The 22,965-nt window shown below is 41.4% G+C and overlaps 1 protein-coding gene across 1 annotated transcript in view; it reads left to right on the top strand.

Moving 5' to 3' along the window:
• The window catches only part of rasa4 (RAS p21 protein activator 4), a 66,810-nt gene that overhangs the window by 36,568 nt on the left and 7,277 nt on the right, over nt 1-22,965 (top strand). The window contains 8 exon segments of the mRNA XM_023968581.2: nt 5,810-5,927; nt 7,852-8,005; nt 10,120-10,184; nt 14,504-14,616; nt 15,418-15,471; nt 15,473-15,608; nt 21,858-21,995; nt 22,187-22,331. Coding sequence (XP_023824349.1) covers nt 5,810-5,927; nt 7,852-8,005; nt 10,120-10,184; nt 14,504-14,616; nt 15,418-15,471; nt 15,473-15,608; nt 21,858-21,995; nt 22,187-22,331 — 923 coding nt within the window.

Genomic DNA, 22,965 nt, shown 5'->3' on the forward strand with positions numbered 1-22,965 from the left:
CTATTCTTAAATAGTTTATTAATGCTTATTCATGAAAGTTATACAAAAAATGTTTTTACATTTTGGGCAGTGTCGGCATGGCAACCCATTGAAAGTCGGTTTTCACCAGAGGACTTCGATCAACTCTGTGGTAAAATTCTCAGATTAAGCCCACGTAATCCATGTCTTCTCAAATTATCTTCTTTCTTCCCACTCTTTTCAGCCAGTCAAGCTGTTGTTTATATTGTCTCTTTAAAAAAAAAAAACACCTCTGGACTTCCTCTTGATTAGATTTCTGACAGGCGGTTGCCATCTGGGGCCTGTAGTCTTGTTGACTAGTCGTGTGTGTTTTGTGCCAGGAAATGATGAGTGTCAAGTCTGGATCACTCATCCAATCCTTTATATGCCAGCTCCTCAGTAGAGGGTTGTGAATTCTCCAACCAGGATTTCTGGAAAGTTACTGGAATTTTGAAACCCTAATGCAGTGCTGTGTGGGCTTGTGGATGTCTTTAAATGGTTGAGCTTATTTTTTCCCCCCCCTGAACTTTACAAGCCATTATGTTCTTGATTTCATACGACTTTGTACGATTCCCACAGCTTCACCAAGCACCCTAGCTTCTATAAAATTAAGCTGGTTTTGCTCACAGTGCTAGTAAGTGTCAGGACCCGGTTACGAACTCGGGTCTCCGGTGTGAGAAACAGTCACTTAGCAAACTGAGCCACTAATAGTCGGCAGAACCCAGAAGATGAGGCAGACACAGCAGTACTTGAGACGGTGTTTTAATAAAGAAAAAAGGAAAGTTCTTCAGGCAAAAATATAAATCCACAACATCAAAAGTAATTCCAAGTCAAAAGGTAAATCCACAAGGTGGTAGGTACAGCAGGAAAAAGCCTCAAAAGATAATCAAAAATAAATAAACGAGAACAAAAACAGAGTACCACAAGAGAGTCCAACTGGAGCAACAAATGTTCACAGCATCGCTAGGGCTGGGTGCTAACATTCAAACACAGAGCAAAGAACTGAGGAAAACTAAGGGTTTAAATACATTCAAGGGAAACGAGACACAGGTGCAAATAATAACTGGAAACAAGGGAAAACAAAAGGGTCAAAAAAGCACAATGGGGGCATCTAGTGACCAAAACCGGAACAATCCTGGCCAAATCCTGACAGTAAGACTGTCAAATTTGTTCCATATGGCTTGATGAGTAACTTTCCCTAATTTAAATGATAATGCCCGAGAAGCCGATGTTTGGAGGATATATTAGCGCGGGTCGTGTCCGTAGATACAGAATAAAAAGACTGAACGACTGGGTCGCGTCTCTGGCAACCGAACCAATAGAACGAACGACCAGCCGGTTTGGGAGCAACCCTAGATTTGTTTCGGGACTATATCTTGTGGAAGGATGAAATGGTATGAGGGCTGACAAACCGTGCCAATATATCCTCCAAACACCAGGTTTGAGGGCATTATCACTATTATACAACAGGTAACCAACATATTCAAATAATGATTTACATATTTATATGAAAAAACGTATTTTGATTTAATTTATTCATGCTATTTCATCCTTCCACAAGATATAGTCCTGAAACAAATCTAGGGTTGCTCCCAAACCGGATGGTCGTTCGTTCTATTGGTTCAGTTGCCAGAGACGCGACCCAGTCGTTCAGTCTTTTTGTTCTGTATCTACGGACACGACCCAGTCGTTAGTATGGCAATGGAACATTTAGAACGGTCTGGCAACGTTATTATACCTTGCTTGCTAGCTAGCCAACTACGGCTAACTTAGTCATGTAAAACAGCGCAGACATAATAACAACAGTATATGCATTTGTTAAAGCTGTTTTCTAGTGACATTTATTTGGATACATCCATAACAATGAGCTAATGAGGCACGATTTCGCCTGGCATAGAAAATGTGCTCTCTGTTTAGGACACTGTTCAGAGGAGCTAGACAACACAGCGAACACATTTTCAAACTGAAGCTGAAAAGACCGCACACTAGCTGCACTTCGTTTCACTGCATTTCGTTTTTCAATTCACATTTCTTTGTAAATATCCATAAAAATGATGCCAGCTGATTTATGATTTCGACTGGCTGAGAAACACTGCCTGCCTCTCTCGCCCCGACACCCAACCCCTACACGTTTATTACTATGGGACAGTTGGAGATCGAATTTGAATATTGCAACGATGTTGCAAATGTCAGAGAGACAGACAGCAAGGCCTATACAAATCTCCGCTGTTGAAAAATATAAGTTAGTTTAAAAGAAATGTGAGATAATGTCTAGATGGTTTTTATAGTGGTGATCAAGTTTATAACTTCCCTGCCTGGGCTGATGAGACATTGGATTGCGCAGTCAGATGGAACAGAGTAAATTGGAATTTTAACATCAAAGATTTAGATGGTGGTAACTTGTGTAAAATATACACTGGCTGGAATGCGGTTTTAACCAATCCACATTCAGGATTAGACCCACCCATTGTATAAATAACCACATTCCACAGTCTGGGCCATTCTTACCACTATTGGAAAAGTGTTTTTCAGATCTTTTTTCCACTTCATCTTTTGGACACACATAAAGGTTGACTCTGTTGTCGTGCAGTCTGTAACGTACCTGCATAGTAGGGTGTGTTCAAAACATTTTCTGACTGTCTTTTAAACACACCCTGAAATTACAGCCCTTACATTTTTTTATATACAGTACCAGTCAAACGTTTGGACACACCTACTCATTCAATGGTTTTTCTTTATTTTTACTATTTTCTACATTGTAGAATGATAGTGAAGAGAGAAACTATGAAATAACACATAGGGAATCATGTAGTAACCAAAAAAGGGTTACCCTAGTGAGGTTATGTGGGATGGTAGCGCCCCACCTCGTCAACAGCCAGTGAAACTGCTGGGCGCCAAATTCAAAACAACAGAAATCCCATAATTAAAATTCCTCAAACATACAAGTATTTTACACCATTTTAAAGATGCACTTGTTGTAAATCCAGCCACAGTGTCCGATTTCAAAAAGGCTTTACGACGAAAGCACACCAAACGATTATGTTAGGTATGAGCCAAGTCACAGGAAAAACACAGCCATTTTTCCAGCCAAAGAGAGAAGTCACAAAAAGCAGAAATAGAGAAAATTAATCACTAACCTTTGATTATCTTCATCAGATGACACTCATAGGACTTCATTTTACACAATACATGTATGTTTTGTTCGGTAAAGTTCATATTTGTATCCAAAAATCTGAGTTTACATTGGCGCGTTATGTTCAGTAGTTCCAAAACATCCGGTGATTTTGCAGAGAGCCACATCAATTTACAGAACTACTCATAATAAACATTGCTAAAAGATACAACTGTTATGCATGGAATTTTAGATCCACTTCTCCTTAATGCAACCGCTGTGTCAGATTTCAAAAAAACTTTACGGAAAAAGCACACATGCAATAATCTGAGTACAGTGCTCAGAGCCCAAACAACCCAAACAGATATCCGCCATGTTGTGTAGTCAACAGACGTCAGAAATAGCATTATAAATATTCACTTACCTTTGATGATCTTCATCAGAATGTACTCCCAGGAATCCCAGTTCCACAATAAATGTTTGTTTTGTTCAATAATGTCCATCATTTATGTCCAAATGCCTCCTTTTTGTTAGCGCGTTTAGCCCAGTAATCAAAATTCATGAGGCGTGATCACTAGGTGCAGACAAAGTCAAAAAGTTCCGTTACAGTTCGTAGAAACATGTCAAACGATGTATAGAATCAATCTTTAGGATGTTTTTAACATAAATCTTCAATAATGTTCCAACCGAAGAATTTCTTTGTCTTCAGAAATGCAATGGAACGCAAGCTAACTATCACGTGAGTGCGCATGGTCAGCTCATGGCTCTCTGGCAGACCTCTGACTCAATCCCCTCTCATTTGCCCCCACTTCACAGTAGAAGCATCAAACACGGTTCTAAAGACTGTTGACATCTAGTGGAAGCCTTAGGAAGTGCAATATGACCCCATAGACACTGTGTATTCGATAGGCAAAGAGTTGAAAAATGTAAAACCTCAGATTTCCCACTTCCTGGTTGGATTTTGTCTCAGGTTTTTGCCTGCCATATGAGTTCTGTTATACTCACAGACATCGTTCAAACAGTTTTAGAAACTTCAGAGTGTTTTCTATCCAAATCTACTAATTATATGCATATTCTAGCTTTTATGGCTGAGTAGCAGGCAGTTTAATTTGGGCACGCTTTCATCCAAAATTCCCAATGCTGCCCCCTACCCTAGAGAAGTTAAGTATAAAATATATTTTGATTTGTTTGAGATTCTTCAAAGTAGCCACCCTTTGCCTTGATGACAGCTTTGCACACACTTGGCATTCTTTCAACCAGCTTCACCTGGAATGTTTTTCCAACAGTCTTGAAGGAGTTCCCACTTATGCCAAGCACTTGTTGGCTGCTTTTCCTTCACTCTGCAGTCCAACTCATCCCAAACCATCTCAATTGGGTTGAGGTTGGGTGATTGTGGAGGCCAGGTCATCTGATCCAGCAGTCATCATTCCATCACTCTCCTACTTGGTCAAATAGCCCTTACGCTGCCTGGAGGTGTGTCCTGTTGGAAAAAATAAACGATAGTCCCACTAAGCGCAAACCAGCTGGGATAGCGTATCACTTCAGAATGCTGTGGTAGCCATGCTGGTTGTGTGCCTTGAATTCTAAATAAATCAGACATTGTCACCAGCAAAGCACCATCACACCTCCTCCTCCAAGCATTACAATAGGAACCACACTTATGGAGATCATCTGTTCACCTACTCTGCATCTCACAAAGACACGGTGGTTGGAACCAAAAATCTCAAATTTGGACTCAGACCAAAGGACAGATTCCCACCGGTCTATTGCTCATGTTTCTTGGCCCAAGCAAGTCTATTCTTATTATTGGTGTCCTTTAGTAGTTGTTTCTTTGCAGCAATTTGAGCATGAAGGCCTGACTCACACAGTCTCCTCTGAACAGTTGATGCTGAGATGTGTCTGTTACTTGAACTCTGTGAAGCATTTTCTGAGGTTGATAACTCTAACTTATACTCTGCAGCAGAGGTAACTCGGGGTCTTCCATTCCTGTGGCGGTCCTCATGAGAGCCAGTTTCATCATAGCGCTTGATGGTTTTTGCAACTGCACTTGAAGAAACATTCAAAGTTCTTGAAAATTTCTGCATTGACTGACCTTCATGTCTTCAAGTAATGATGGACTGTTTCTTTTTGCTTATTCGAGATGTTTTTGCCATAATATGGACTTGGTCTTTTACCAAATAGGGCTATCTTCTGTATACCAACCCTACCTTGTCACAACACAACTTATTTGCTCAAATACATGAAGGAAAGAAATTCCACAAATTAACTTTTAACAGTTCATTTGAATGCATTTCAGGTGACTACTTCATGAAGCTGGTTGAGAGAATCCCAAGAGTGTGAAAAGTTGTTATCAAGGCAAAGGGTGGCACCTTTGAAGAATCTCAAATATAAAATATATTTTGATTTGTTTAACACTTTTTTTGGCTACTACATGATTCCATATGTGTTATTTCATAGTTTTGATGTCTTCCCTATTATTCTACAATGTAGAAAATAGTAATTAAAAAAAATAAGAAAAATCCTTGAATGAGTAGGTGTGTCCAAATGTTTGACTGGTACTGTATATATTTTAAGATATTTATGTTTGAAGATTTTTTTATTTATTCATTTCATTTGTATTTTCTGCAAGGGTTTGCCCAAAAAATATTTTCCTTTGTTTTGATATGACTTCCCGTTAAGTTCTTTTCTACTCTGCTCCAGGGGCACTCTAGGATCTCTGCGCCTGCAGCTGCGCTTCCGAGATGAGACGGTCCTGCCCTCCAGCCACTACCAACCACTTACGGAGCTGCTGTGCCAATCCGTGGGCCCCCATCTTAATGTGAGCACCAAGTCAATGCCACTCCTCAGTCTCTCAAGTGTCGCCTGGGTTGCATAAGATCAGGGCTAAACAGCTCTGGTCATCGAGGGCCACGGGCCATGTATGCTGGTTTTTAACCTTTGCATTTTAACCAAAGACTGAATTAACAGTTTTTCTAAGCTATTTTAAGTACATTAAATAAACTCAGCAAAAAAAGAAACGTCCTCTTACTGTCAACTGTTTATTTTCAGCAAACTTAACATATGTAAATATTTGTATGAACATAAGATTCAACAACTGAGACAAACTGAACAACTTCCACAGACATGTGACTAACATAAATGGAATAATGTGTCCCTGAACAAAGGCGGGGTCAAAATCAAAAGTAGCAGTCAGTATCTGGTGTGGCCACCAGCTGCATTAAGTACTGCAGTGCATCTCCTCCTCATGGACTGCACCAGATTTGCCAGTTCTTGCTGTGAGATGTTACCCCACTCTTCCACCAAGGCACCTGCAAGTTCCCAGACATTTCTGGGGGGGGGGGGTGGCCCTAACCCTCAATCTCCGATCCAACAGGTCCCAGACGTGCTCAATGGGATTGAGATCCGGGTTCTTTGTTGGCCATGGCAGAACACTGACATACATACCTGTCTTGCAGGAAATCACGCACAGAACGAGCAGTATGGCTGGTGGCATTGTCATGCTGGAGGGTCATGTCAGGATGAGCCTGCAGGAAGGGTACCACATGAGGGAGGAGGATGTCTTCCCTGTAATGCACAGCGTTGAGATTGCCTGCAATGACAACAAGCTCAGTCCGATGATGCTGTGACACACTGCCCCAGACCATGACGGACCCTCCACCTCCAAATCGATCCCATTCCAGAGTACAGGCCTTGGTGTAACGCTCATTCCTTCGACGATAAACGCAAATCTGACCATCACCCCTGGTGAGACAAAACCGCGACTCGTCAGTGAAGAGCATTTCTTGCTAGTCCTGTCTGGTCCAGCGACAGTGGGTTTGTGCCCATAGGTGACGTTGTTGCCGGTGATGTCTGGTGAGGACCTGCCTTACAACAGGCCTATAAGCCCTCAGTCCAGCCTCTCTCAGCCTATTGCGGACAGTCTGAGCACTGATGGTGGGATTGTGCATTCCTGGTATAACTCGGGCAGTTGTTGTTGCCATCCTGTACCTGTCCCGCAGGTGTGATGTTCGGATGTACCGATCCTGTGCAGGTGTTACACATGGTCTGCCACTACGAGGACGATCAGCTGTCCAATCAGCTGTCTCCCTGTGCGCTGTCTTAGGCATCTCACAGTACGGACATTGCAATTTATTGCCCTGGCCACATCTGCATTCCTCATGCCTCCTTGCAACATGCCTAAGGCACGTTCACGCAGATGAGCAGGGACCCTGGGCATCTTTCTTTTGATGTTTTTCATTGTCAGTAGAAAGGCCTCTTTAGTGTCCTAAGATTTCATAACTGTGACCTTAATTGCCTACCGTCTGTAAGCTGTTAGTGTCTTAACGACGGTTCCACAGGTGCATGTTAATTACTTGTTTATTGTTCATTGAACAGGCATGAGAAACCATGTTTAAACCCTTTACAATGAAGATCTGTGAAGTTATTTGGATTTGTTCGAATTATCTTTGAAAGACAGGGTCCTGAAAAAGGGACATTTCTTATTTTTTGCTGAGTTTAATATGCTTGGTGTTAATCCTGATTCTATTAATCCTATATTGTGTTGATTTACTGCATGGTATGCGGCACAATACAATGTGCCTCTTAGCAGACTGTTTAATCCATAGCAATTTACAGTACAGAATTCATTTTCAGTAGGTGTACCTCTGTAGGAAATGAAAACCACAACCTTGGTGTTGCCAATGCCGTGCTCTTACACAGGACCACAAGTGCTTGTGATGATAAATCTTGGTTTGGTGTCATAGGGCAATTGGCCAGATTTGATCATGCTCATCGATGAGACCACTACAGCTGAGAGTCGACAGGAAGTGGCCTCCAACCTGGTGAAGCTCTTCCTGGGTCAGGGATTGGCCAAGGAGTTCCTTGATGTTCTCTTCAAGCTGGAGTTGGACAAGACTAGTAAGTCAGACTTCACACACCTAAATTGGAGTTGGACAAAACTTGTGTTAAGCACAGCCCAATAATGTGGAATGTTTAGATTTTAAATATATTATTTCAAATGAGAACAGTCTTTCACTGTGGTATGTTGGCCATATACCACACCCCCTCGGGCCTTATTGCTTAATAATACCACAGTGTTGGTGAATACTCTTTTTCTGATTGCCTAGAAGGGCATTATAGAATGAACATTAAAACCAGATAACAGGACAGAAAAGGTAAACCAACAACCACACAAACTGAAATTGGATACATTGTAAAAGCATGTTCAACAAGGAAAAAAATGCCAGCTAGCATTACACAAACAAATCAGAGACACATTTTCTTGGGAGCATCTGATGACCTAACCTAACGTAAGTGATGAACATGCATGAATTCATCCTGTCCCCTCTGCCGCTAAAGCTATCAAATCCTTCCACGGTTCTAGTTTGACTAGCTGTTTTCATGCAATGTAATGTGATCTCATTATTAACAGTCAGTGTTGATGAGTGTCCTGACGAAGGCTAACTTTTTTTACAGCTTTGTTATTAAGCCACATGGGGAAAAAAAACTTTAAAATGCCTCTCCTGTGAAGTAGTGATGTGCGACATACTCCTAGCTTCTTGAAACTGGTCAGACATTCTCCAAATACCGGCTTCGAGGGCATTATCACTTTTATACAACGCGTTATGAACATATTCAAATAATGATTGACATTTTCATTTTAAAAACATTATTTTTATGGATTTATTCATACTATTTCATCCTTCCACGAGATATAGTCCCGACACACATCTAGGGTTGCTATCCAATCCAGCTCGTGCTATTGGTTCTATCTATTTTTTGTTCTAAATGTATGGGCACAGTTTTTCGTTCCAAATGATCCGTTGTCCTGATGGCTGGCAACGTTCCAACTTTGGCTAACAGTCAAGTCAAACAGTGCAGCCATAATAACTGCAAAGTAGCTGCATTTGCGTTTGTTTAAGCATTTTTCTAGTTATTTGTTTGGGATACATCATAACAATGAGCAAATGAGCGATTTTGCCTGACATAGAACATTTTCTCTCGCCAGACCACTGTTCAGAAGAGATCGCTAACTACACAGCTAACACAATCACTTCAAACTTAAGCTGCAATGACAGCAAACTAGCTGCATTTTGTGTTTTTTTTTATTGACATTTCTTTGTATACATTATATCCATAAAAATGATGCTGATTTAATGATTTCGACTGGCTGAGAAAAGCTGCCATCCTGTCTGTCTCAGAAAGCTGGAGATCAACTTTCAATATTGAAATAATGCTGCAAATGTAGGAGAGACAGACAGCAAAGTTATTACAAATCTCCGCTGTTGAAAACCAATTGCTAGTCTTAAAGAAATGGGAGATACTGCCAAGATGCCTTTTACAGTGTAGATCTAGTATATAAATTGCCTGCCTGAGCTGATGAGACAGTGGATTGCTCAGTCAGATGGAACAGAGTAAATAGGCATTTCAACATCATAGATTTAGCTGGTGGTTATTTGTGGAATACACACCGGCTGGAATGTGGTTTTAACCAATCAGCATACAGGATTAGACCCATCTGTTGTATAATTCCCTATAAAGCCCGGTATAATTCAATGGCTATGAAGTTAATTATTTTGAGCTGCTTTTGAAAGCAAAAGTCGAATTGAAAACATTGGCATTATTGAATTAGATTTTCAAAATGGCAAGCAAGGAGGATGCTTTGGTTTACTAAACTAGCAGTCTGTTTGTTTGGTTACCACGGCAACTACTGTAGCGAGCTTGTAAACTTTAAGTTTGACAACATCCACTGAAGTAGCTACTACACTTGCAAGCTACTTCAGTGGATGTTGTCACATTTCTACTGGCAAATGAATACATTTCTAGCGTAAAATGTAGATTTATATCCATGGTATAAAAGGGATAATAAACTCAGGGCTCTATGCGTTGTCTGGAAGATACCATCAACGGAGTTGCATTAAGTCCCACTCAGCATCCACGTCGTGCTATATTTTCCAGAGTACGCATAGCACCTCATTGATTATTCCTTACATATGTCATTGCTGGCTGTTCTCTTTGACCTCTTTCCTCAGGTGAACCCAACACCTTGTTTCGCAGCAACTCCTTGGCATCGAAGTCCATGGAGTCATTTTTAAAGGTAAACCCTCTTTCCGGCAACATGTAGTGCTATCAGAAAGTATTCAGACCCCTTGACTTTTTTTGTTTTTAGGTTACATCCTTATTCTAAAATGTATTAAATCGTTTTTTCTCCCTCATCAATCTGCACACAATACCCCATAATGACAAAGCAAAAACAGGTTTTTAGAAATTCTTGCTAATTTATTCAAAATAAAAACCGGAAATATTACATTTACATAAGTATTCAGACCCTATACTCAGTACTTTGTTGAAGCACCTTTGGCAGTGATTACAGCCTCGTCTTCTTGGGTATGACGCTACACGCTTGGCACACCTGTATTTGCCAAGTTTCTCCCATTCCTCTGCAGATCCTCTCAAGCTCTGTTAGGTTTGATGGGGAGCATTGCTGCACAGCTATTTTCAGGTCTCTCCAGAGATGTTCGATCGGGTTCAAGTCCGGGCTCTGGCTGGACCACTTAAGGACATTCAGAGACTTGTCCCGAAGCCACTCCTGYGTTGTCTTGGCTGTGTGCTTAGGGTCGTTGTCCTGTTGGAAGGTGAACCTTTGCCCCAGTCTGAGGTCCTAAGCAGGTTTTCATCAAGGATCTCTCTGTACTTTGCTCAGTTCATCTTTGCCTTGATCCTGACTAGTCTCCCAGTCCCTGCCGCTGAAAAACATCCCCACAGCATGATACTACTACCACCACCATGCTTCACCGTAGGGATGGTGCCAGGTGTCCTCCAGATGTGATGCTTGGCATTTAGGCCAAATAGTTCAATCTTGGTTTCATCAGACCAGAGGGTCTGAGGCTCTTTAGGTGCCTTTTAGCAAACTCCAAGCGGGCTGTCATGTGCCTTTTACTGAGGAGTAGCTTCTGTCTGGTCACTCTACCATAAAGGCCTGATTTTTATGGAGTGCTGCACAGATGGTTGTCCTTCTGGAAGGTTCTCCCATCTCCACAGAGGAACTCTAGAGCTCTGTCAGAGTGACCGTCGAGTTCTTGGTCCGCTCCCTGACCATTGCCCTTATTCCCCGATTGCTCAGTTTGGTCGGGCGGCCAGCTCTAGGAAGAGCCTTGGCAGTCACAAACTTCTTCCATTTAAGGATTATGGCCACTGTGATCTTGGGGACCTTCAATGCTGACAATTCCTTTGACCTCATGGCTTAGTTTTTGCTCTGACATACACTGTCAACTGTGGGACCTTTTATATAAACAGGTGTGTGCCTTTCCAAATCATGTCCAATCAAGTTGTAAAAACATCTCAAGGATGATCAATGGAAACAGGATGCACCTGAGCACAATTTCGATTCTCATAGCAAAGTGTTTGAATACTTATATAAGGTATTTCTGTTTTCACTTAGTCATTATTGGGTATTTTGTGTAGATTGCTGAGGCTTTTAAAAAATGTCATCCATTTTACAATAAGGCTCTAACGTAACAAAATGTGGAAGACGTCAAGGGGTCTGAATACTTTCTGAAGGGGGGGCGGTGTGCGTGCATGCGGTACCAGTCAAAAGTTTGGACACCTACTCATTCCAGGGTTTATTTATTTTTACAATTTTCTACATTGTAGAATAATAGTGAATACATCAAAACTATGAAATAACACACATGGAATCATGTAGTAACCAAAAAAGTGTGAAACAAATCAAAATATTTTATATTTGAGATTATTCAAAATTATTAAAAATAGCTACTTTGCCTTGACAGCTTTGCACATTCTTGGCATTCTCTCAACCAGCTTCATGAGGTAACCTGGAATGCATTTCAATTAACAGGTATGCACTGTTAAAAGTTCATTTGTGGAATTTCTTTCCTTCTTAATGCGTTTGAGCCAATCAGTTGTGTTGTGACAAGGTATGGGTGGTTTACAGAAGATATCCCTATCTGGTAAAAGACCAAGTCCATATTAGGGCAACTCGTTGAGTGCGGTATTAGTGCCAGCATCAGTCTGTGGTGATAAATAGACAGCTTCGAAAAATATAGATAAACTCTCTTGGTAAATAGTGTGGTTTTACAGCTTATCATGAGATGCTCTACCTCAGGCGAGCAAAAGACTTCCTTAAGGATTGGACCCATTTTTTTCAATTTCCGCCTAAAATGACATTGACACCCAAATCACCTTTTAAGTTTGTGGAAATTGGAAGTTAATGTAGGAGAATTTAACACAATAGATCTGGTAAAAGATAATACAAAACAAAAACATGTGTTTTCTCATATATATATATATATATATATATATATGTATGTATGTGTGTGTGTGTGTATATGATATATATATATATATATATATATATATATGAGAAAACACATGTCTTTGGAGGGAGCTGAAAGTCCTTATTGCCCAGCGACAGCCCCGAAACCTGAAGGATCTGGAGAAGGTCTGTATGGAGGAGTGGGCCAAAATCCCTGCTGCAGTGAGTGCAAACCTGGTCAAGAACTACAGGAAACGTTTGGTCTCTGTAATTGCAAACAAAGGTTTCTGTACCAAATATTAAGTTCTGCTTTTCTGATGTATCAAATACTTATGTCATGCAATAAAATGCAAATTATTTACTTAAAAATCATACAATGTGATTTTCTGGATTTTTGTTTTAGATTCCGTCTCTCACAGTTGAAGTGTACCTATGATAAAAATTACAGACCTCTACATGCTTTGTAAGTAGGAAAACCTGCAAAATTGGCAGTGTTTCAAATACTTGTTCTCCCCACTATGTATGTATGTATGTATGTATGTATGGTTGAAGTCGCAAGTTTACATACACTTAGGTTGGAGTCATTAAAACTAGTTTTTCAACCACTCCACAAAATTCTTGTTAACAAACTATAGTTTTGCCAAGTCGGTTAGGACATCTACTTTGTGCATAATAATACTGTGAAAATTATGATTATGCCCTTTTAGTGTAAGAGCCTGTTTTGGTGGGATGGTGTTTTGGCCTGCTTGATGACATCACCAGGTGGTAAATTAGTTTATAGACCAATAAAACCTCCAAACCTCTCTGCTAGATTTCAGTTTTCCTCGAACCACTCTGACTGTCCTTGCTAAATTCTTGCTTGAGAAATTGCTCTTTGCTAAGAAGCTGTTTGTTTTATGTTTGACCATTAAAAACGAATCACAGTATCTAGTTTCCATCCAATTGGCGATAGATTTTCAGGCAAATCTTCAAAAATCCGCATAAAGAAAATACGCAAATTTTTCCACCAAATTAATATTAGATTTTGTTCACCAGCTGTTATTTACAAATAGACACAGACCTTTACCCCTTGTTTTACCGGAGGCAGCTGTTCAATCTCAACATCAATTGTTCAGAGGAGACTGCATGAACCAGGCCTTCATGGTTGCTGCAAAGAAACAACTACTAAAGGACACCAATAAGAAGAGACTTGCTTGGGCCAAGAAACACAAGCATTTACTGACATTAGACCGGTGGAAATTTGATCTTTGGTCTGGAGTCCAAATTGGAGATATTTGGTTCCAACCGCCGTGTCTTTGTGAGATGCGGTGTGGGTGAACGGATAATTTCCGCATGTGTATTTCCCACCGTAAAGCATGGAGGAGTAGGTGTTATGGTGTGGGGGTGCTTTGCTGGTGACACTGTCTGTGATATATTTAAAATTCAAGGCACACTTAACCAGCATGACTATCACAGCATTCTGCAGCGATACGCCGTCCCATCTGGTTTGGGCTTAGTGGGACTACCATTTTGTTTTTCAACAGGACAATGACCCAAAACACACCTCCAGGCTGTGTAATGGCTATTTGACCAAGAAGGAGAGTGATGGAGTGCTGCATCAGATGACCTGGCCTCCACAATCCCTGACCTCAACCAAATTGAGATGATTTGGGATGAGTCAGACCGCAGAGTGATGGAAAAGCAGCCAACAAGTGCTCAGCATATGTGGGTACTCCTTCAAGACTGTTGGAAAAACATTCCAGGTGAAGCTGGTTGAGAGAATGCCAAGAGTGTGCAAAACATAATAGAAGGCAAGGCAAAGGGTAGCTATTTGAATAATCTCAAATATAAAATATATTTTGATTTGTTTGATACTTTTTTTAACACATACTGAATCATGTAGTATTTCATAGTTTTGATGTCTTCTATTTTTCTACAATGTAGAAAATAGGAAAAAATAAATGAAAAACCCTTGAATGAGTAGGTGTTCTAAACTTTTGACCGGTAGTGTATATACATGTGTATTGAAGGATATCCATTTTACTATGATTTTAATTCATAAGCTATGTTTTCATTGAAAAGTGAAGCATTGGACAGATGCTTAAAATGTTTTCCCACAAATACTGTAGCATGGCGGACATTTTGCCATCTGACTACCACAGGTGGCAGGCATGCAGTATCTGCACAGGCTTCTGGGCCCCTTGATCAACAGGATCTTTGAGGAGAAGAAGTATGTAGAGCTGGACCCTAACAAAGTGGAGTTGAAGGAGGCTGGGTAAGATTTCAAGATGATGTAGGCAGAATCTACCTCACACCCAGTGTTGATTTAGTGAAGGTGCTGGAGGCAAAAGGCAACTGGAGAAATAGGAAAAAGTCTTTGTACACTTCCCGTCAAATACACATTGCTTTAATTGTAGCTGAGCTTTCAGTCAGTCGATGCTCCGATGAAGGTCGACTGACCGAAAAGCTCATGTAAAATTTTAAGAAATGTGCATCTGACTGGAAGTGTGCAGAGACTTTTTCCTAGTTTTCGCAAGAAAATATGCATCTTAATTTTTTATACTTAGCCACACATGCTACATCTCATTATTCAGTCTCTGACTACTGTAGATGACTTGTGTACCTGCGTGTGTGTGTGTGCCTGTGTGTGTGCGCGCCTGCGTGTGTGTGTGTGTGCGCCTGCGTGTGTGTGTGTGTGTGTGTGTGTGTGTCTGCGTGTGTGTGTGTGTGCCTGCGTGTGTGTGTGCCTGTGTGTGTGTGCCTGCCTGCGTGTGCGTGTGTGCCTGCCTGCGTGCGTGTGTGCCTGCCTGCGTGCCGTGTGCCTGCCTGCGTGCGTGTGTGTGCCTGCCTGCGTGCGTGCGTGCCTGCGTGCGTGCGTGTGTCTGCTTATGTGCGCGTGCCTGTGTCTGCGTGCGTCTGCCTGCGTGTGTGTGCCTGCGTGCGTGTGCCTGCGTGTGTGTGCCTGCGTGTGTGTGCCTGCGTGCGTGTGACTGCGTGCGTGTGCCTGCGTGCGTGTGCCTGCGTGCGTGTGCTCGCGTGCGTGTGCCTGCGTGGTGCGTGTGTGTGTGTTGTGTAGGTGTACGGGCCTCCACCGGGTGCACACTGAGGCTGAGGTGATCCAGCAGAGCACCAGCCCTGCAGTCCTACCTTTCTGAGTTGCTCCATGCGATTGTCCAGTCAGCCTCCTACTGCCCTGTTGCACTCTGCCAGGCCTTCCAACAGCTCTACCAGTGCGTCAACAAGCGCTTTCCTGAGCCTGAGTATAGGGTTAGTACACAGCAGTGTTTCCCTAGCATGTTTTTGGTGGTGTCCAATATGAATCCATCTAGGGCTGTTATTGTCACCATATTACGACACACCGGCGGTCATGAGTCATGGTTTCGGTCACGATCACGGTATCTAGCTCCAAAACTTCTCTGATACCGCTGACGGTCATTAGTAGCCTACCAAACTTGCTAACTGCCAGTCGCTAATGGCCTGGTACTCAGCACTCTATTGTCCCTCTAATCACTCTGACATCAATGCAAACTAAATCCAAAATCAAATAGAACACTTCATGAGAGCCCATGAGCTCATTTGGCGCAACATTTCTATAGGCTATGCAATTGTGACTCACCACCTGGATTCAGTCTTATGTAGCAAAATTTGAAATTGTTTTTTACATTGGATAAAAGTAGAGACTCAGAGCTACAAAATGGTATATCATACACTGTATTTGAGGAAACAATGGGAAAGTAATTCTGCTTTGAAAGTTGATCAACTTGAAACTCACTTTTGAGAAAATGGCCTTTGAATGTTTTGGTATCTAGTAAAGAGCTATTCTTTGTCTACACCCATTCAGTATCGTTCACACCGTCTTAAGCTTTAGCTCCACACATCTCATTTCGCACTCGGAGCGCACACTTGACTCTATGGCCAATGATTTGTTTACGTCAGCTAGGGACGTTACCTAGCTAGCTAACAGTACACTTTAGCTAAAGACCTATAGCTAGCTAGCTAGGTTAAACAATGGTTGCAGTCCAAACACTTAAAAGACACACCCTATCCCCTCAGACCTCAAATTAAGTGGACACTTCTGATGACGAGTATACACTTGCAGGACAAGTGCCCCGGAAATTTGTCACTCGTTCATCCCGCGATGATTTGTTTTCAGCCGTGTATGTTCACACATGTCACGTTAGCTAACGAACCAGCCAGCTAACATTAGCTAGTTAAACAACAATGAATAGTGACAACAATGACACAGTGCTGTGAGCTAACCAACCAGGTAAAATTTTAGCTAGCTAACATTAGGCTCTAACTAGAAAAGCAAATGGCTCTGGGAAACGAATAATAACGTCAGCTAGGGAGACAGCCAGCTAACGTTAGCCAGCTAACAGTATACTTTAGCTTAAGACATTTTTGCAAATATGTGAGAGCAGAACTAATACACGGGCTCTGCCCGATCACTAAAATGGCCACCCCGATCAGAACTACAGATCACAAAATGGTCGACTGCCAAAACTACAACTCCCAGAAGCAAGGGGAACCCTCAGAAGGTGGAGCCAACCCACAGATAAAGGGTCAAGACAAACCAGGAAGGGAGAGAGAGGGCTGGAGAGAGGGCTGGAAGGATCTATGAACCATAGAAAGAGACAATATATATTGGCTGGATTTACCGTGTATGAGCTGGACTGTTTTGGACTTACCTGTTGGCGTTTGCACCTGGACCTACCGAGAACCCGATTCGTGTATCGAACCCTGCTATCCTTGACCTTGCCTGAAGCCTGGGTGGACCCGGACGGAGAAACAAACACACAGGTACTGTCCTGTTCGAAATAACTCTCATTCTGGGGTCATTTTGGTGGCAGGTTCCCACTTACTTTGTGACAAATGCTCCTAACCTTGAAGAGGTTTGCCACAACATGTAGCTACGTAAACAATGAACCTAGATAGGTAAACGATGTTTAAGATCACACACGTCACGTAACGAGCCAGCCAGGTAACGTTAGGCAGTTAAACAACAATAAACACAGTGCCAAATCATGTCGTTACTACCCTGCATGAATACGGCTTTGGGATACGAGTAATAATGTCCGCTAGCTAGCTAACAGTACACTTTAGCTTGAAATGAAACCACTTTCTGTCAAAATTAGAAACGTGTAATGTCTGAAAATATAGCTAGCTAAAGCTAGACTGTCTTACCTGTATACATCATTGTGCATGATGGATGCATCTCCCTTAGTTTGAAGATGTAATCCGGAGACAGGTGTTTTCTGCATCTCTTTAGGTATCATACTCTAATTCCACTGATTTCAAAACTTGATCCTCCAGAAAGTGGAGAGCAACTCTTATGCAGCTCCACTACACAATATATATTTTTTAACCTGTTTTGGATAGGGGGCAGCATTTTCACTTTGGATGAATTGCGTGCCCAAACTGAACTTCCTCCTACAATGTCCCAGATGGTAATAAATGCATATTATTATTACTATTGGATAGAAAACACTCTGAAGTTTCTAAAACTGTTTGAATTTTGTCTGTGAGTATAACAGAACTCATTTGGCAGACAAAAACCTGAGAAGAAATCCAAACAGGAAGTGAGAACTCGATTTTCAAAACAGTGCCAATTGATTTCCCTGTTAGTTATGGATGTGCATACACTTCCTAGGGCTTCCACTAGATGTCACCGTCTTTAGATACTGGTTGTAGGATTCTACTATAAAGGAGGGGCTCATAAGAGCTATTTTACTGAGTGCTCTGCAGAAAGCCTCGGTCTCATTATGCGCGGTCATGAGAGAGTATGCTCTCGTTCCAATGCTTTTCTTCAGACAATGAAATTCTCCGGTTGGAACCTTATTGATGATTCATGTTAAAAACATCCTAAATATGGATTGAATACATCATTTGACTTGTTTCTACGACCTGTAACAGAACTTTTTGAGTTTTTATCTGGAGGGATTGCTCGTGCGTCATGAAGATGGATTACTGGGCTGAACATGCTAACAACAAGTGGCTAAATGATGAGCTTTATGGAACTTTATGGAACAAATCAGTCATTTATTGTCGAACTGAGATTCCTGGGAGTGCCTTCTGATGAAGTTATTCGAAGGTAAGTGAATATTTCTAGTGTTTTTGTAGCTTCTGTTTACGCCAAAATGGCGGCTATTTCTTTGGCTATTTTGGGTTCTGAGCGCCGTTCTCAGATTATTATTTTTCCCTAAAGTTTTTTTGAATTCTGATACAGAGGTTGCATAGAGGATAAGTTTATCTTTAATTCTGTGAATAACACTTGCATCTTTTATCAATGTTTATTATGAGTATTTCTGCAAAATCACCGGATGTTTTGGAATCAAAACATTACTGCACGTAACGCGACAATGTAAACTGATATTTTTTTATATATATGCACATTATCGAACAAAACACACAATAGATGTATAACATGATGTCCTATGACTGTCATCTGATGAAGATAATCAAAGGTTAGTGATTAATTTTATCTATATTTCTGCTTTTTCTAACTCCTATCGTTGGCTGAAAAAATGTCTGTGTGTGTTTGTGACTTGGCTCTGACCTAACATAATCATATGTTGTGCTTTCACTGTAAATCATTTTTTAAATCGGACACCACGGGTAGATTAACAAGATGTTTATCTTTCATTTGCTGTATTGGACTTGTTAAATATTTCGGAAAAATATTTTTGAATTTCGCGCGCTGCCTTTTCAGCGGAATGTTGTGGGTGTTCCGCTAGCGGAACCCCTGAGCTAGAAAGGTTTTAAAGCCACGTTGGACAGGATTACCAACACAGACTGACAAGTTAAAATAGACAGAGTCCTACAGTATATGGCAGACCAATCCGAACTCATCTCTCGGCATGTCCAGCCCACTCATTATCTCAGCCAATCATGGCTAGTCAGAAGGTTGCTGTCTTTTTCTGTGGCTTAACCAACAAGGCTTGTAATTTAACACTTTTATTCGTATTTACAGATGGCATACAAGTTTGTTATTAAGGCACATGAAAGTTCACATGTTCAAGAAGGCATTTCTGCCAAAACAAAACGCATTTTGATGAAAAAAAAATGTGTTTTACGTTCAAACGGCTCTCCTGTGAAGTCGTGACTTGCGACATATGCCTAGTTTCCGGGTCACAATTGTGTGTGAGAACAAAGTTTTGATGGCCTCTTAAAAAGAAGTGCATCCCATCAGCTTCCTCTATTTCTCAACTTTTCTAATATTAAGCACATTGCTTCGCTTTTACATTTTAGCATATGCATGTTTTCCAGAGCGACTTAAAGTAGTGAGTGCATACATTTTTGTGCTGGTCCCCCTTAGGAATTGTATCCGCAACCCTGGCATTGCAAGCACCATGCTCTACCAACTGAGCCACACAGGACCACCACAGACTTTACAACATAAGTACCCTACCTTGGTGGCATGAAAATTACGTATTTCTTTCTCCTGCCCCTGTTACGACATGTACATGATTACGGTCCATTCTAAATCAAAACTAATTTCACACATACTGTATATATTATTTAGTATATGTAAAGACAAGATTAAATTGAGAATAGTCTGATGGCTGACAGTATTATCACTTGTGAATGATGTATTATCATTTGTGCTCAGTGTGTGCAGTCTAAAGCAAGAAACAGTGCATGCCTTTTTTTGTTGTGACTTTTTCAAATCATAGTCGCACACATCATGTAGCTTAGCCCATAGGCCTATATGTTTTGATAAGGTTTGTATCACAACTAAAGTGACCCAATAACAAAAAAACGTAGCCTATAGGCCTAGGACTCCTGTAACACAATTGGAGAGGATGTACCCTGCAGAGCCTGGTGAAACGTGTTCTTATAATCCGTCATTGCACAGTCGCGTGTGAGTTTTGACTGGACACTTAAAAAAAGAGGACCCCAGCTTGGTCAAGCTGCTATGTTTAATGCTAAATTCTTAAAAGTAAGCACATTAATCCGCTTTACAACAGTGTAGCCTACCTTGGATACATAGGCGGTGTATAAATTTCAAGTTTGGGGAAGGTAATTTTCACCATTAAAAAAGCTCCTTTTATAATAAAGCATTCCATGAATCATTGCATTTTGCAGACTTATGTAAGATAGCCTACTATTCTTAATGTGATGATTGGATAGTCATAATTTAGGCTAATTAATATACTGAACAAAAATATAAACTCAACATGTAAAGTTTTGTTCCGGACGTTGCTTCCAGATGGAGTTTGGAACTCCGGTAGTGAGTGTTGCAACCGAGGACAGACAAGTTTTATGTGCAACGCGCTTCAGCACTCGGCGGTCCCATTCTTTGAGCTTGTGCGGCCTACCACTTCACGGCTGAGCTGCTGTTGCTCCTAGACATATCCACTTCACAATAACCGCACTTACAGTTGACCGGGGCAGCTATAGTAGGGTAGAAATTTGACGAACTGACTTGTTGTGTCATGTCGAAAGTCACTGAGCTCTTCAGTAAGGTCATTCTACTGCCAATGTTTGTCTATGGAGATTTCATGGCGGTGTGCTCAATTTTATACACCTGTCAGCAACGGGTGTGGCTGAAATAGCCAAATCCACTACTATGAAGGGGTGTCCACATACTTTTGTGTGTATATATAGTGTAAGCTATATGTAGAGCACAGGTTAAATTAAGAATGGTCTGATGGATGAGAGTATTATCAAGTGTTTGTCAAATTGTGAATGAGAGACTGAAGTGTGTAGCCTGAGTAAGAAACGGAGCAGAGCTTTTGCCTTTCATGCAACTTTTTTCAAATCATCATTAGTTGCGTCATGCAGCCTTAGGCTATATGTTTTGATTTTTGATACATTCTAAGGTTTGTATCACATCTTAAGTTGCATGAATAACTCTAAATGGACCTGTTCTTTTGTTAACTGCTCAACACAAAATAGCCGCATGGGCGCAGTCCCTCAGAAATAATTTGGGGAAAATATCCTTTCTATTTGATTCAGCTATGTTCAACTATAGGCCTATTCTCCATACTATAAAACAATACCATGGAATTCTAAGCAAATATTGTCTGCTAAATGAACTAGTATAGCCCACAGCCATAGCCAGATCAGGGCCTAACATAAGGACAACTCAGATTATGCTGTAATGTTCTTCTGAAACAGGCTACATTTCATGTTTCTTTGGACCTATCTAAAATATATAATGGATTTATTGTGACGGTGTAGGCTATATTAAATGGATTTGACTTTTTAAAATGTAGATGTGCTGAAGGTCCAAATCAGTAGTTTGTAGGCAATGCGTGGAAACCAGGAGATGCTAAATGTGTTTGTTAATTACCTGCAAATTACAGTAAAACAGCCCGTTATTTGCATGACAATCACTGGTTGATTGCCACAGCTCTAATCCCATCCTTGAAGGGATTACTCTTTTTTTTATTTATTTTTTTACATTTTGGATTATTTTCGATACCTTGGATGTTGAAATCAAAATTAAGCTTAAAATGATAATGATAACTCCCCCACTCATTGTAATCTCTGTTGTGTGGCCTGTGTTTGCAGAAGGTGAAGTTTATAGCCGTGACCAGTTTCCTGTGTCTGCGCTTCATCTCTCCGGCTATCATGTCCCCCAAGCTTTTCCACCTCCGGGAGAAACATGCGGACGCCCGCACCAGTCGCACACTGCTGCTACTGGCTAAGGTAGGCACAAAATGGTGGTGCCGCACACTGCTGCTACTCGCTAAGGTAGGCACAAAATGGTGGTGCTACGCACTGCTGCTACTGGCTACTGTAGGCACAAAATTGTGGATTTAGTTCCCGGTTGCCATCTGTGTTAGAAATATACTTTTAGTGGTACAACTCTTCTTCTCCCATCCGCCATACCCCTACAGGCCATTCAGACCATTGGCAACCTGGACACTCTGACCTGCTGTTCCAAAGAGCCCTGGATGGTGCCACTGCAGCCAGCCATCCAGCTGGGTATCACCCAGCTCAAAGACTTCATCATTAGACTGGTCAGCTGTGACAACTCTGAAGGTAAACACTATAACATACACTATATGACCAAAAGTATGTGGACACCTGCTCGTCGAACATCTCATTCCAAAATCATGGGCATTCATATGGAGTTGGTCCCCACTTTGCTGCAATAACAAGCATCTCACTACACCCGCAATAACATCTGCTAAATATGTGTATGTGACCAATAACATTTCATTTGATAACAGCCTCCACTCTTCTGGGAAGGTTTCCACTAGATGTTGGAACATTGCTGCAGAGACTTGCTTCCATTCAGCCATGAGCATTAGTGTGGTCGGGCACTGATGTTGGGCGATTAGGCCTGGCTTGCAGTCGGCGTTCCAATTCATCCCAAAGGTCTTCGTAGGGGTTGAGGTCAGGGCTCTGTGCAGGCCAGTCAAGTTCTTCCACACCGATCTCGACAAACAACTTCTGTATGTACCTCACTTTGTGCATGGGGGCATTGTCATGCTGAAACAGGAAAGGGCCTTCCCCAAGCTGTTGCCACAAAGTTGGAAACATACAATTATATTCTAGATGATTCTATGCTGTAGCGTTAATTTTTCCTTTCGCTGGAACTAAGGGGCCTAGCCCGAACCATGAAAAACAGCCCCAGACCATTATTCCTCCTCCACCAAACTTTACAGTTGGC

The sequence above is a fragment of the Salvelinus sp. IW2-2015 genome, linkage group LG23 (genome assembly GCF_002910315.2).
Source record: "Salvelinus sp. IW2-2015 linkage group LG23, ASM291031v2, whole genome shotgun sequence".
NCBI classification, from domain to species: domain Eukaryota; kingdom Metazoa; phylum Chordata; class Actinopteri; order Salmoniformes; family Salmonidae; genus Salvelinus; species Salvelinus sp. IW2-2015.